The 12,473-nt window shown below is 41.4% G+C and overlaps 1 protein-coding gene across 2 annotated transcripts in view; it reads left to right on the top strand.

The window, feature by feature from the left end:
* Positions 1 to 12,473, top strand: part of LOC117363650 (putative tetratricopeptide repeat protein 41) — a 201,004-nt gene that overhangs the window by 145,443 nt on the left and 43,088 nt on the right. For both annotated transcript variants that reach the window (XM_033951744.1, XM_033951743.1), the window contains exon 11: positions 1,309 to 1,489. In XM_033951744.1, the coding sequence (XP_033807635.1) occupies positions 1,309 to 1,489 (181 nt within the window). The remainder of the gene's footprint in view (positions 1 to 1,308; positions 1,490 to 12,473) is intronic.

The raw sequence follows: 12,473 nt of genomic DNA, 5'->3' as shown, positions 1-12,473 counted from the left end.
CCCAGAGAGTTACTGGCCTACCTTGGGGGTTAGCGCCCAAGAAAGGGATCTGGGTGTCATTGTAGACAATACGATGAAACCTTCCACCCAATGTGTGGCGGTGGCCAAAAATGCAAACAAGATGCTACAAATTATTAAAAAAGGGATAGTTAACAAGACTAAAGATATTATAATGCTTCTGTATCGCTTCATGGTGTGACCTCACCTGGAGTACTGCGTTCAGTTCTGGTCTCCTTATCTCAAGAAAGATATAGCGGCACTAGAAAAGGTTCAAAGAAGAGTGAGCAAGATGATAAAGGGAATGGAACTCCTCTTGTATGAGCAAAAACTAAAAATGTTAGGGCTCTTCAACTTGGAAAAGAGAAGACTGAGGGGAGATAATGGTTGAAGTCTACAAAATCCTGAGTGGAGTTGAACAGGTACAAGTGGATCGATTTTTCACTCTGTCAAAAATTACAAAGACTACGGGGCACTCTATGAAACTTTTTTCACTCGGAGAATAGTTAAGCTCTGGAACGCGTTGCCAGAGGTTGTGGTAAAAGTGGATAACATAGCTGGTTTTAAAAAACGTTTGGACAAATTCCTGGAGGAAAAGTCCATAGTTTGATAAACAAGAATGTTGATTTTAATTTTACGATGTGGTTCTATTTTTATTCTTCTAAACTTTTTATGTTTTAGTAATATTAGGAACTGTATTTTAACTAATGCTGTATCTGACTTCTGTATGAAGTATTGCTTTTATGAAATTGTATTTTTTCGCTGAAATGTTTCAGGTTTTTTTCTGTAGTGAATCGCCCAGAACTGTTGGTAGGGTGTATATAAGAAAATAAATTATTATTATTATTAAGACATGGGGGAAGCCTCTGCTTGCCCTGGATCGGTAGCATGGAATGTTGCTACTCTTTGGGTTTTGGCCAGGTACTAGTGACCTGGATTGGCCACCGTGAGAACGGGCTACTGGGCTTGATGGACCATTAGTCTCACCCCCTAAGGCTATTCTTATGTTCTTACGAGAGAGAGCTTTTTGACACAGAGCATTTCTAAAATACCCCTAGAATTGAGCATATCCTGAAGTAGGCATCTAAATTCCGATCTCTACATTCTATGTAAATTGGGGCTCCATATGTGTGTTGGTGTGGGGGAGGATAAATAAATTGGACTTGTGGTTTTATTGTGTGATTAGATCCTATATACCAATTTATGAACTATGCACAATGTCCCTACCAATTTTTCTTTTCTTAGATATTAATATATTACTTTAATATGGGAGCAGTAGATTATGCTTTGCTTACTTTCTTGAATTTGCAGGGAGATTTTGAGAACCTTGAAGCAACAGAAGTGCTTTTCAAATTACAAACCTATATTGGAGAAGTATATCTTGAAATGGGACGGACCCAAGAAGGATATCAATATTTACAGAAAGCTAGGGATACTTTAGGACATATACCACCAAATTATTTAATGAATAAGGATGCAATAAAGCAGAAAGGTACGTTTGAAACAAATGCTTCTTACACATGTCAGTTTAAGCATTTTTATCTCAATACATTTTTGTTTTCTTCTGGGTTTTTTTTCCTCTTTCCCTTTTGTATCTAAAATAATTAAAACCAGCTTTTGTATATTAATATTGTTGCTACTAAAAATTATTTTAATCAATATGAACTTGTATAAAACTAAAATTCATTGTTACATTTTCTGCACTCATTAAAGCACTTTGAAGGCTATTCTATAACTAGATGTCTACAATTAAGTAACTGGGGGATATGTGATAGGTACCTGCTTTACTTTATAAAATACAAGTGTAACTAATAGGCATGAGAACTTATGCCAGCCATAGAGCTGTGTAAGTGTTAGCACCTAAGTGCGACAGATAGCCATGTAACTTACATTATGTTTTGTTGTGTGCATAATTGTGAGCCCCTCCCAAGCTGCATCTTTGTGTATTCTACCCTTGCAAATATGCACTATGTAAGTGGGTATTTGCAAAACAGTGCTTAGGTTGCATGCTTGAATATATGGGGGAAAAAACCTAGTTAATGTAGACCCACATTATGGACAAAGAGGAGGCGTGTTAAGTGCCTAGTTCTAATGTGCAAATAGCATTTGTTTGGAAAATGTAAAAACAGTGAACTGGGTGGTTTCTTTCTCCTGATGAAGCTCAATGTGAAACAGGTACTCTGTTGAGTTATACAAGCAACTGTTCAAGCTGAATCAAAGTGTTTTTTTCTATTTTGATTTTGTTGGTTGAAATGTATATTGTATTTTCAGTGAATTTTTGATATTTTGTAAATTGTTCCAATTTTTGTATGGGAAGCTTTGCTGATTCATGATAGAAAGAGAAATATGATGGCAGATAAAGACCAAATGGCCCTTCCTGTCTGCCCATCTGCTATATCCACTATCTCTTCCTCTCCCTAAGAGATTCCACGTACCTATCCCACTCTTTCCACTACCTCTACTGGGAGACTGTTCCATGCATCTACCACCCTTTCTGTAAAAAAGTATTTCCTTAGATTACTCGAGCCTTTTAACTTCATCCTATGCCTTTTCATTCTGGAGCTTCCTTTCAAAAGTGAAAGAGACTCACTTCAAGCACATTAATGTTGCGTAGTTATTTAAATATCTCTGTCAAATTTCCTCTCTCCTGCCTTTCCTCCAAAGTATACATATTGAGATCTTTAAATCTATCCCCATACACCTTATGATGAAGACCACTGACCATTTTAGTAGTCTTCCTCTGGACTGACTCCATCCTGTTTATATCTTTTTGAAGATGCAGTCTCCAGAATTGTACATAATATTGTAAATGAGGTCTCACCAGAGTCTTATACAAGAGCATCAATACTTCCTTTTTCCTACTGGCCACACCTCTCCCTGTGCACCTTAGCATCCTTCTAGTCTGACTTGCCTACGGTGAGTTGAATTTTTTTTCCTCCCATTTTATTTTTGTTCAGATTTGAAAGAGATTTGGTAGTGCAGTTATCTTAACCTCTATTTGGGTGCTTGAATAAATGTACATAAGTACTTATATATACATGTATATGCTAATTAATATTCCTAAACATTTATGCACATAGGAAAGCCAAGACAATGGTGAGAGGGGAGTGTGAAACAGCCAGCTCTTGAAAAGGGATCAAATTAGTTTTATCAAACAGGTGCTCCCAAGTAGTCAAATTATTCTACTTCCAACACTTAAAAGTCCCTGAGGCCTGTCCTGGAGGGAAAAGTAGATTTTCTGTAATTGGTGAAAATTTGGATAAATAGAAATCTTGTTCCTTATCCATTCCATCCCAGAACTTTAAACTGTATTAAGTAGTTAGGTAAGTGGAAATGCCTAACTGTTTAAATCATGGAGACATTATGATGACTGCACAGGCCCCACTTGAGTTTTTATCACTGCAGTCCACAATTTATGCTTGTTTATATTGGCCATAGTATTTATGTAATTATATTTTTATGTTAATTACTAGTATTGTATTTTAGAGTTAGTTGCTGTATTGTTAATTTTATTAACTTTTATTTCTTCTGTTGTGTGCCATTAATTGATATCTCTTGTAGTATTCAGGGGTCTCTTTTATTGTAAATTACTGTGACATCTATGGAAAACTGTGGCATATTAATATATGGAAACAGAATGCTAAATCTTATGGAACTGTGCAAAAAGTAAGACTAGGTAGTTGGTTGCACAGGATCACAGAAACTTTCACCTCTGGATCACTGATACAAATCTAGCTTAGGTTGGTAGAGATGGAAAGCAGTCTATTGGCTTACTGTATGTGAAATAAGTTGATAGTTGCATTTCAGTTTCCTTTGGACAGGTGTCCACATCCAGTGGCATAGTAAGGGGGGGCCAGAAGAAGTAGGGAATTACAGACCGGTAAATTAACAGAAGATATTTTAAAACATAGAAAGGTTAAGTTTCTGGAATCTGATGGATTACAAGACCAGAGGCAACTTGGATTCACTAGAGGTAGGTCTTGTCAAATAAATCTGATCAATTTCTTTGACTGGATGACCAGAGAATAGGATAGAGGGAGTGCTCTTGATGCGGTGCATTTAGATTTTAGCAAAGCCTTTGATAGTGTTCCACACAGACATTTAATAAGTGTATAAGTAAACTGAGTGCCCTTGGGATGGGTCCCAAAGTGATGGGCTGGGTCAGGAACTGGTTGAGTGGAAGGCAACAGAGGGTAGTGGTCAATGGAGATCGCTATGAGGAAAGGGATGTTACCAGTGGTGAGCCTCAAGGTTCTGCTCTTGGCCTATTCTTTTTAACATTTTTATAATCGATATTACTGAAGGGCTATCGGGTAAGATTTGCCTCTTTGTAGATGATAACCAAAATCTGCAATAGAGTAGACACCCCAGATGGTATGAATAACATGAAGAATGGTCTGAAATTTGGCAGCTAAAATTTAATGGTAATAAATACAAGGTCATGCATTTGGGCTGCAAAAACACAAAGGAACGGTACAGTTTAGGGGGTGAAGAACTTATATGCACAATAGAAGAGTGGGACTTGGGTGTGATTGTATGTGATGATCTTAAGGTGGCCAAATAGGTTGAAAAGGTGACTGTGAAAGCTAGAAGGATGCTAGGTGCATAGAAAGAGGTATGGCTAGTAGGAAAAAGGAGATATTGATACCCCTGTTTAAGACTCTGCTGAGACCTCATTTAGAATATTGTGAACAATTCTGGAGACTGCACCTTCAAAAAGATATAAAAAGGATGCAGTTGGTCCACAGGAAGGCTACTAAAATGGTCAGTGGTCTTCGTTATAGGGCATATGGGGACAGACTTAAAAATCTCCAATATGTATACTTTGGAGGAAAGGCAGGAGAGGGGAGATATGACAGAAACGTTTAAATACCTCTGAAGCCTAAATGCGCATGAGTCAGGTCTCTTTCATTTGAAAGGAAGCTCTGGAACAAGAGAGCATAGGATGAAGTTAAGAGGTGATAGTCTCAGGAGTAATCTAAGGAAATACTATTTTACAGAAAGGATGGTAGATGCATGCAACAGTCTCCCAGAAGAGGTAGTAGAGACAGAGACTGTGTCTGAATTTAAGAAAGCATGGGATAGGCACGTAGAATCTCTTAGAGAGAAGAGATAATGGTTACTGCATATGGGCAGACTGGAAGGGCTATTTGGCCTTTATAGAAACATAGAATATGACGGCAGAAAAGGGCCGTCGGCCCAACACGTCTGCCCACTCAAAAGAACCCTCCTCTTATCTGCCATCATGTTTCTATGTTTCATACTTCTTTAAAATCTTTGCCAGTGCTAGCAACTACACTAGCCTCCTGCTCATGCTGACCTTGCTCCCTTTTGAAATCACTTCCGGGTCGTAAGGCCAGGAAGTGACATCAGAGAAAAAAACCAACGCCAGTGCGAGCAGCAGGCCAGAGAAGCTGCTTGTGCTGACGAAGATTTAAAGAGGTACAAGGGTGGGAAGAGAGGTGCAAGTATAGTGTGGGGCGCAGAAGGAGCAGGGGGTTGCCACTACCCAAGGAGTCTCCTACCCTCCCTACACCTCTGTCCACATCCATAAAAGCCTACCACCATAATTTTTGGTAATGATTGATCTTTTTCTGTCAGCCTGAATAGGGAGATCAAAAATTGTATAATGATGGAAAATTCTTTAATTCCTAGAAGTTGTTTTTCCAGAGTTAAGGGTTCAGAAACATTGACAGTGCACCGTAAAGATCTAGTGCTACCACTATCTGTACTGTGCTTGTTTTGTGGAGGAATGGAGGAATTTTCACTGCTGTTAGATCAGCATCTTTCATAAACACTATCCGCTCCTGGTACTCAGCTGGTGATGATCAGATTAGCTGGCTAGATTAGCCCTGGATATTCAATGCTGGGACATATGCAGGCACTGGGCACTAAATATCCAGCAATAATTTGGGTAGACCTGGCTGTTGGAGCTTATGCAGGTCCCAGCAGATATTCAGTCAGGTTCTGCAAAAGAGGTTTTAAGCAGGTTCTGGCCGGGACCTGCATAACTATTTTTAGTTTTTAAAATCCTCCAAATCCCCTTTCCAGCCTCTCAAATAGATCCCCCTCTATCCTACCACCTCCCCCTCTCCCCCATGCCGCAATGCTCGAAGCCCTTCCCCTCTCTAAACAAGCCCTCTGACCTCTTCACCATGTCTAGGTAGGCCCTCCTGGTAATCCAGGGGTGTTGTTGGGGATAGGAGTGCAGACCCTTCTTGCAGCTCCACTTCAAAATGGCCGCCACGACCCCTCATAACAATAAGAAATAAATTAAAAATAGGAATCAAAGACTTTTCTATATTATCCTAGGACAAGCAGTCGGCATATTCTCACGTGTGGGTGACATCATCCATGGAACCCCATACAGACAGTGAAAAAAGTGTGCTGTCACGTTAAGAATTTTTGATGTCTCAAGACTTCCCATACCGAGCATGTACTGGAGTCTTCCCAACTGACATTGGCTCAGAGCTGAAAGCCCTGTTTTCTTGGAGTTCTTCCAAGAGCGCTGTGTAGTATCTATTTTTCTTCCTTCCTGATTAAATTTTTTGCTGTCTTTTCCTCATAATTCTTTCATTATTTTATTTTTTTCCCCTTCGGTATAATTTTATTTAAATTTGTGTCCATTTTTCGTTTCGGTCCTTGGGGTGCCTCAGAGCCTGAATTCAGGCCAGGAGCATCAATCATTTTTGGCAAACCATCTACTCGAGCTCCCTGGACTATCGAGTCCTTTGACCTCACATCAGGGGTTTTCTCCTCTATGACAAAGCTGCCGAATGATTTTGAGCGGTGCACTCGGTGTAATAGGACCATATCAGCCACTGATCCCCATAGTTTGTGCCTTGGCCCTGGCCATCATCCTGAGTCCTGCTCACACTACTCCACTCTACAGAAAAGGTCTTTGATATCCAGACAACGTCAGCACAAGAAGCTCTTTGCGCCCATCTTGGTTCCATCGACAGTGTGTGGGTCTGCAGATGCTGATGCCTTGAGGCTTTCTCCTACCCCAGTATTGGTGGCATCCTTGACACCGAGGTTTACAACTACAGTATTGCCATCATTGGGGGAGCTGTACCTCTCTGTTTCCTCAGACCTCGACACCAGTGCATTCTAAGCATCACAGACTTGCTGCAAGATCGCTGTTGCTGCAGGCAGGATCTTCCCCGAGGAATGCTTCTTCATCGAGGTCACCAGTGCCTCAATACCAACAGCTCAAAGCACCATTTGTGCCAACACCAGTATCGGTGCCATCACTCCAGGATCAGCTTTGGGAGTTGGTACAGTGAGAACTGTCTGATGCTGCAGTTGCAGTCTATCCAGGTACTAACTACGATGCCTTCAGGGTCAGCCCATCCCCACCAGTCATCCAGCAATACAAAACACTGGTCCTGCACTCTGCACCAGCATCGTTCGGTACAGATGGATAATTCTTCTAGAGACCAGACTTACACCTCCTGCTTGATGCATTCTTCAAGTCGACATCAGCAATCTTCAACTGGGAGACATGATAGATTTTCTCAGCACCATATTTGCTGACACTCACTGTCCAGTAGACGCTCTTCTCAGCATCAGCTCTGACGCTCATCTACACCGGGGCATCTTCTCAAATTTCTCATAGTAACATAGTAGATGACGGCAGATAAAGACCCAAATGATTCATCCAGTCTGCCCAACCTGATTCAATTTAAATTTTTTTAATTTTTTCTTCTTGACTATTTCTGGGCAAGAATCCAAAGCTCTATCCAGTACTGTGCTTGGGTTCCAACTGCCGAAATCTCTGTCAAAACCTACTCCAGCCCATCTAAACCCTCCCAGCCATTGAAGCCCTCTCCAGCCCATCCTCCCCCAAACGGCCATATACAGAAACAGACCGTGCAAATCTGCCCAGTACTGACCTTAGTTCAGTATTTAATATTATTTTCTGATTCTAGATCCTCTGTGTTCATCCCACACTTCTTTGAACTCAATCACCATTTTCCTCTCCACCACCTCTCTCGGGAGCGCATTCCAGGCATCCACCACCCTCTCCGTAAAGTAGAATTTCCTAACATTGCTCTTGAATCCATCACCCCTCAACCTCAATTTATGTCCTCTGGTTTTACCATTTTCCTTTCTCTGGAAAAGATTTTGTTCTACGTTAATACCATTCAAGTATTTGAACGTCTGAATCATATCTCCCCTGTCCCTCCTTTCCTCTAGGGTATACATATTCAGGGCTTCCAGTCTCTCCTCATACGTCTTCTGGTGCAAGCCTCCTATCATTTTCGTTGCCCTCCTCTGGACCGCTTCTAGTCTTCTTATGTCCTTCGCCAGATACGGTCTCCAAAACTGAACACAATACTCCAAGTGGAACTCACCAGTGACCTGTACAGGGGCATCAACACCTTCTTCCTTCTACTGGCTACGCCTCTCTTTATACAGCCCAGCATCCTTCTGGCAGCAGCCACTGCCTTGTCACACTGTTTTTTCGCCTTTAGATCTTCAGACACTATCACCCCAAGGTCCCTCTCCTCGTCCGTGCATATCAGCTTCTCACCTCCAAGCATATACAGTTCCTTCCGATTATTAATCCCCAAATGCATTACTCTGCATTTCTTTGCATTGAATTTTAGTTGCCAGGCATTAGACCATTTCTCTAATTTTTGTAGATCCTTTTTCCACTCTCTCTTCGGTGTCTACTCTGTTACAAATCTTGGTATCATCTGCAAAAAGGCACACTTTTCCTTCTAACCCTTCGGCAAAGTCACTCACAAACATATTGAACAGGATCGGCCCCAGCACCGAACCCTGAGGGACTCCCATTAACCACCACCCTCTGGCGTCTGTCCGACAGTCAGTTTCTAACCCAGTTCACCACTTTGGGTCCTAACTTTAGCCCTTCAGGTTTGTTCAACAGCCTCCTATGAGGAACCGTATCAAAGGCTTTGCTGAAATCTAAGTAAATTACATCTAGCATATGTCCTCGATCCAGCTCTCCAGTCACCCAATCAAAAAATTCAATCGGGTTTGTTTGGCATGTTTTTTTGCCTCGGATCCTGTAACCCATTAGATTCAAGGAAGTACACTATCCTTTCCTTTCTTTCAGCAACACTTCCATTATTTTTCCAACAACCAAAGTGAGGCTTATCGGCCTGTAGTTTCCTGCTTCATCCCCGTGACCACTTTTGTGAATAGGGACCACATCCGCTCTCCTCCGATCCCCAGGGACCACTACCGTCTCTAGAGATTTGTTGAATAAGTCTTTAATAGGACCCGCCAGAACCTCTCTGAGCTCCCTCAGTACCCTGGGATGGATCCCATCTGGTCCCATCGCTTTTTTCCACTTTCAGTTTTTCAAGTTGCTCATAAACACTCTCTTCCATGAATGGCGCAGAATCTACTCCATTTTCTTGTGTAACTTTGCCAGACAATCGCGGTCCTTCTCCAGGATTTTCTTCTTTGAACACAGAACAGAAGTATTTGTTTAGCACATTTGCTTTTTCCTCATCACTCTCCACATATTGGTTCCCAGCATCTTTTAGTTTAGCAATTCCATTTTTCATCTTCCTCCTTTTACTAATATATCTGAAAAAATTTTGTCTCCTTTTTTACATTTTTAGCCATTTGTTTTTCCACCTGTGCTTTCACCAGACGTATCTCTCTCTTGGCTTCTTTCAGTTTCACCCTGTAGTCCTTTCTGCTCTCCTCTTCTTGGAGGTTTTTTACATTTCACGAACGCCAACTCTTTTGCTTTTATTTTCATTAGTAGACTTGCTGCCTCTTCACCCAGAAGTTGTGAAATCAAATCCTAGTGCTGCTCCTTGTGACCCTGGGCAAGTCATTCAGTCCTCCAGTCATCCAGCCCACCAGTTTGAATATCAGCTTTGAATGCCAAAGCCACAAAAAGGTGGTATACAAGTCCCCATTCCCTTTCCCTTTCTTTTTTTCGCCAAAAAGTGGATTCAGACTTCCATGTAAATCAGGAAGTCCGGCTATCCATGTTCCATCTCACGGGTTCAAAGAAAAAAGGCAAAAGAGTTGATGTTGCTGGATGTAAGAATAGTTCTTCTCCATTATCTTGAGGTGGTGAATGATTTTCGTCTGTTCATCTTTTTGTGCTGACGAGCCCTAGTTGACTAGGATGGTCAGCTTCAAAGGCTTCTATTTCTAGACTAGTGTTTAAGCCCGTTAGATTAACGGGTGCTAGAATATATGTGCAGACTTAAGAGTTAAAACAATTTACTGTCTGTCTCCTTGGCTACTGTCTGTCTATCTGCCTCATTGGCTGCTGTATGTCTCTCTGTCTTTTTTTCCTATCTCTCTCCTTCTGTGTTTTTCTGTCTGTCTCCTTGGCTACTGTCTGTCTATCTGTCTCATTGGCTTCTGTATGTCTCTCTGTCTTTTTTTCCTATCTCTCTCCTTTTTTTTTTTTTTTTTTTTTTCTGTGTGTCTCTCTCTCCTTGTGCATTTTTTTTCCTTTAAATCTGTCTGTCTAGCTCCCTGTCCTTTTGTGTATTTGACTACCACCTTCTGTCTGCTTGGCCAGCCTCCTGCAAATGAACAGCTTCACTCAGCCATGATTCCTTCATGTGCCAATTCCTTTATTCTTTTTCCTTCTAGTGACCTTACAGCTTCTTGCTCCTCTTCTTTCAATCTCTGCCACTCAGAGACAACGACACAGAACCTTCTGTTTTGCCTTCCTTTTCAGGACTATCTGTGCTGTGGGCTCGGCCGCCACGGCCTGAATCTGCCGACAGCCACGGCGGCTAGCAGCCGCCGTCAGCCACCGCACCATCATTCACCTCAGGGGGGAGAGAGAGAGAGATGCACGCGCATGCGCACTCCTATCTGCGGTGCCCTACAGCTCACGGAAAATGGGCGCACATAGGTGGGAGTGCGCATGCGTGGCTTAGGGTTTTATTATATTAGATGGGTTTGCTTGGCAATTTCATATGCATACATTGGCTGTGGTAAACAGCTGTTGAACTCTTTGAAGGTGCATTCCAGTAGAAGTGTGGCTTCTTCATGGGTAAAGTCCCAGGCAGTGCTGCCCGAGGAGCAACTACACGGTCCACCCTCCATACTTTAATGAAGTTTTACAGAGTGGGTGTGGCAGCACAAAGGGATACTACATTTGGGACCTAGTGCTCACAGCAGATTCATCTGCCCTGCTCTAGACTCGGGACTGCTTTCATATGTCCCACTGGTCAAGACTTGTGTGCCTTTTGCATTAGAAGGGAAGATTAGGTTCTTACCTTGATAGTCTTCTTTCTAGTAGAAAGTCACATGAGTCTGGATGGCCTGCCCTATCAGTTATCGATTTTGCCTGCTTACTGTCTCAGACAGGTATGTGTTTTCAAATGTTGGGTTCTTCTCCTGTCAGACATCTGAAGAGTAAAGAGACATCTCTGTTGTTAAGAGGCAAGTGAGAGTATGAGAGTTCCACAGGTATTAGTGCTGGTTGCACTCAAGTAAGTGGCTTGTTTGTTCCACCTTGTTTTCTGTATTGTTTTTATCTACATTGTTTGTTTATTAATAATAATTGTTGCAGAGCAGAAGTGACTTGTTAGGGAGGTTCCCCATACCCTTTTTCCTTATTTCTCCTCTTATAGTGGGTTACAACTGCTTTGGGACAAACTGAGGAGCCCAGTGAGGAAGGAGGTGGAGCTGAAAAAGGTAAATGATGTCTTTACACAATTCACAGTTAGAGGAGAATAACCCATGTGCCTTTCTACTGGAAAGAAGATTATCGCAGTAAGAACCTAATCTTTCTATACAATTGTTGCATTACTGTTGCAATTATAAATTTTACTTTGCATGGTTCACTGCGCATATATGTAAACAGGATAGTATATTAGCTCCAAACCTTCTAGTTAAAATGTAAAAACAAGTATTAGTTGTGGCTTATAAGCACAAAAATTCAGTGTGTATACATATTTTTCCAAGGACAAACAGGCATAATATTCTCACAAATAGGTGATGTCATCCAAGGAATCCGGTATGGATACCACCAAGTGCATTGCCACTTTAAATCTTTAGGAGTGCCCATACTGCACTTATTCGTAACCTTCCTGCCCAATGTTGGCTCGCAAGACCATCAGTTGTTTGTTTTCTGTAGAGCTGAGAAGCTCTATCTCTGTTTTCTCTTCAGCACATCAAACTTTTACTTCCTTTTTTTGTACCTTCCCATACTTATTTTTCTCTATTTTCTTCATAATTTCTTGTTTTTATGGTGTTCCAGTATTTTAACTTACTTTAGTTCTTTTTTTTTTTTTTTGTCCGCTTTTCATCTATTGAGGACATCTGCAAAGTGGCTACCTTTACTTCTCACTACTGTTTGGAACAAAAGTTCAGAAGCGATAGAGGGCATTTTTGATAGGACGTCTAAGTCCAACTTTGGGCTTTTCCCACAAGATGTCCAAAGTCAGAGGTGGAGAAACGGCCAGTTTTGAAACCAGCAAAACTGCAAGATGGACAAAATTTTTATTTTTTTAACT

The sequence above is a fragment of the Geotrypetes seraphini genome, chromosome 7 (assembly GCF_902459505.1).
Source record: "Geotrypetes seraphini chromosome 7, aGeoSer1.1, whole genome shotgun sequence".
In the NCBI taxonomy this organism is placed as follows: Eukaryota; Metazoa; Chordata; class Amphibia; order Gymnophiona; family Dermophiidae; genus Geotrypetes; species Geotrypetes seraphini.
This window is presented reverse-complemented; position numbering and strand designations above follow the sequence as displayed.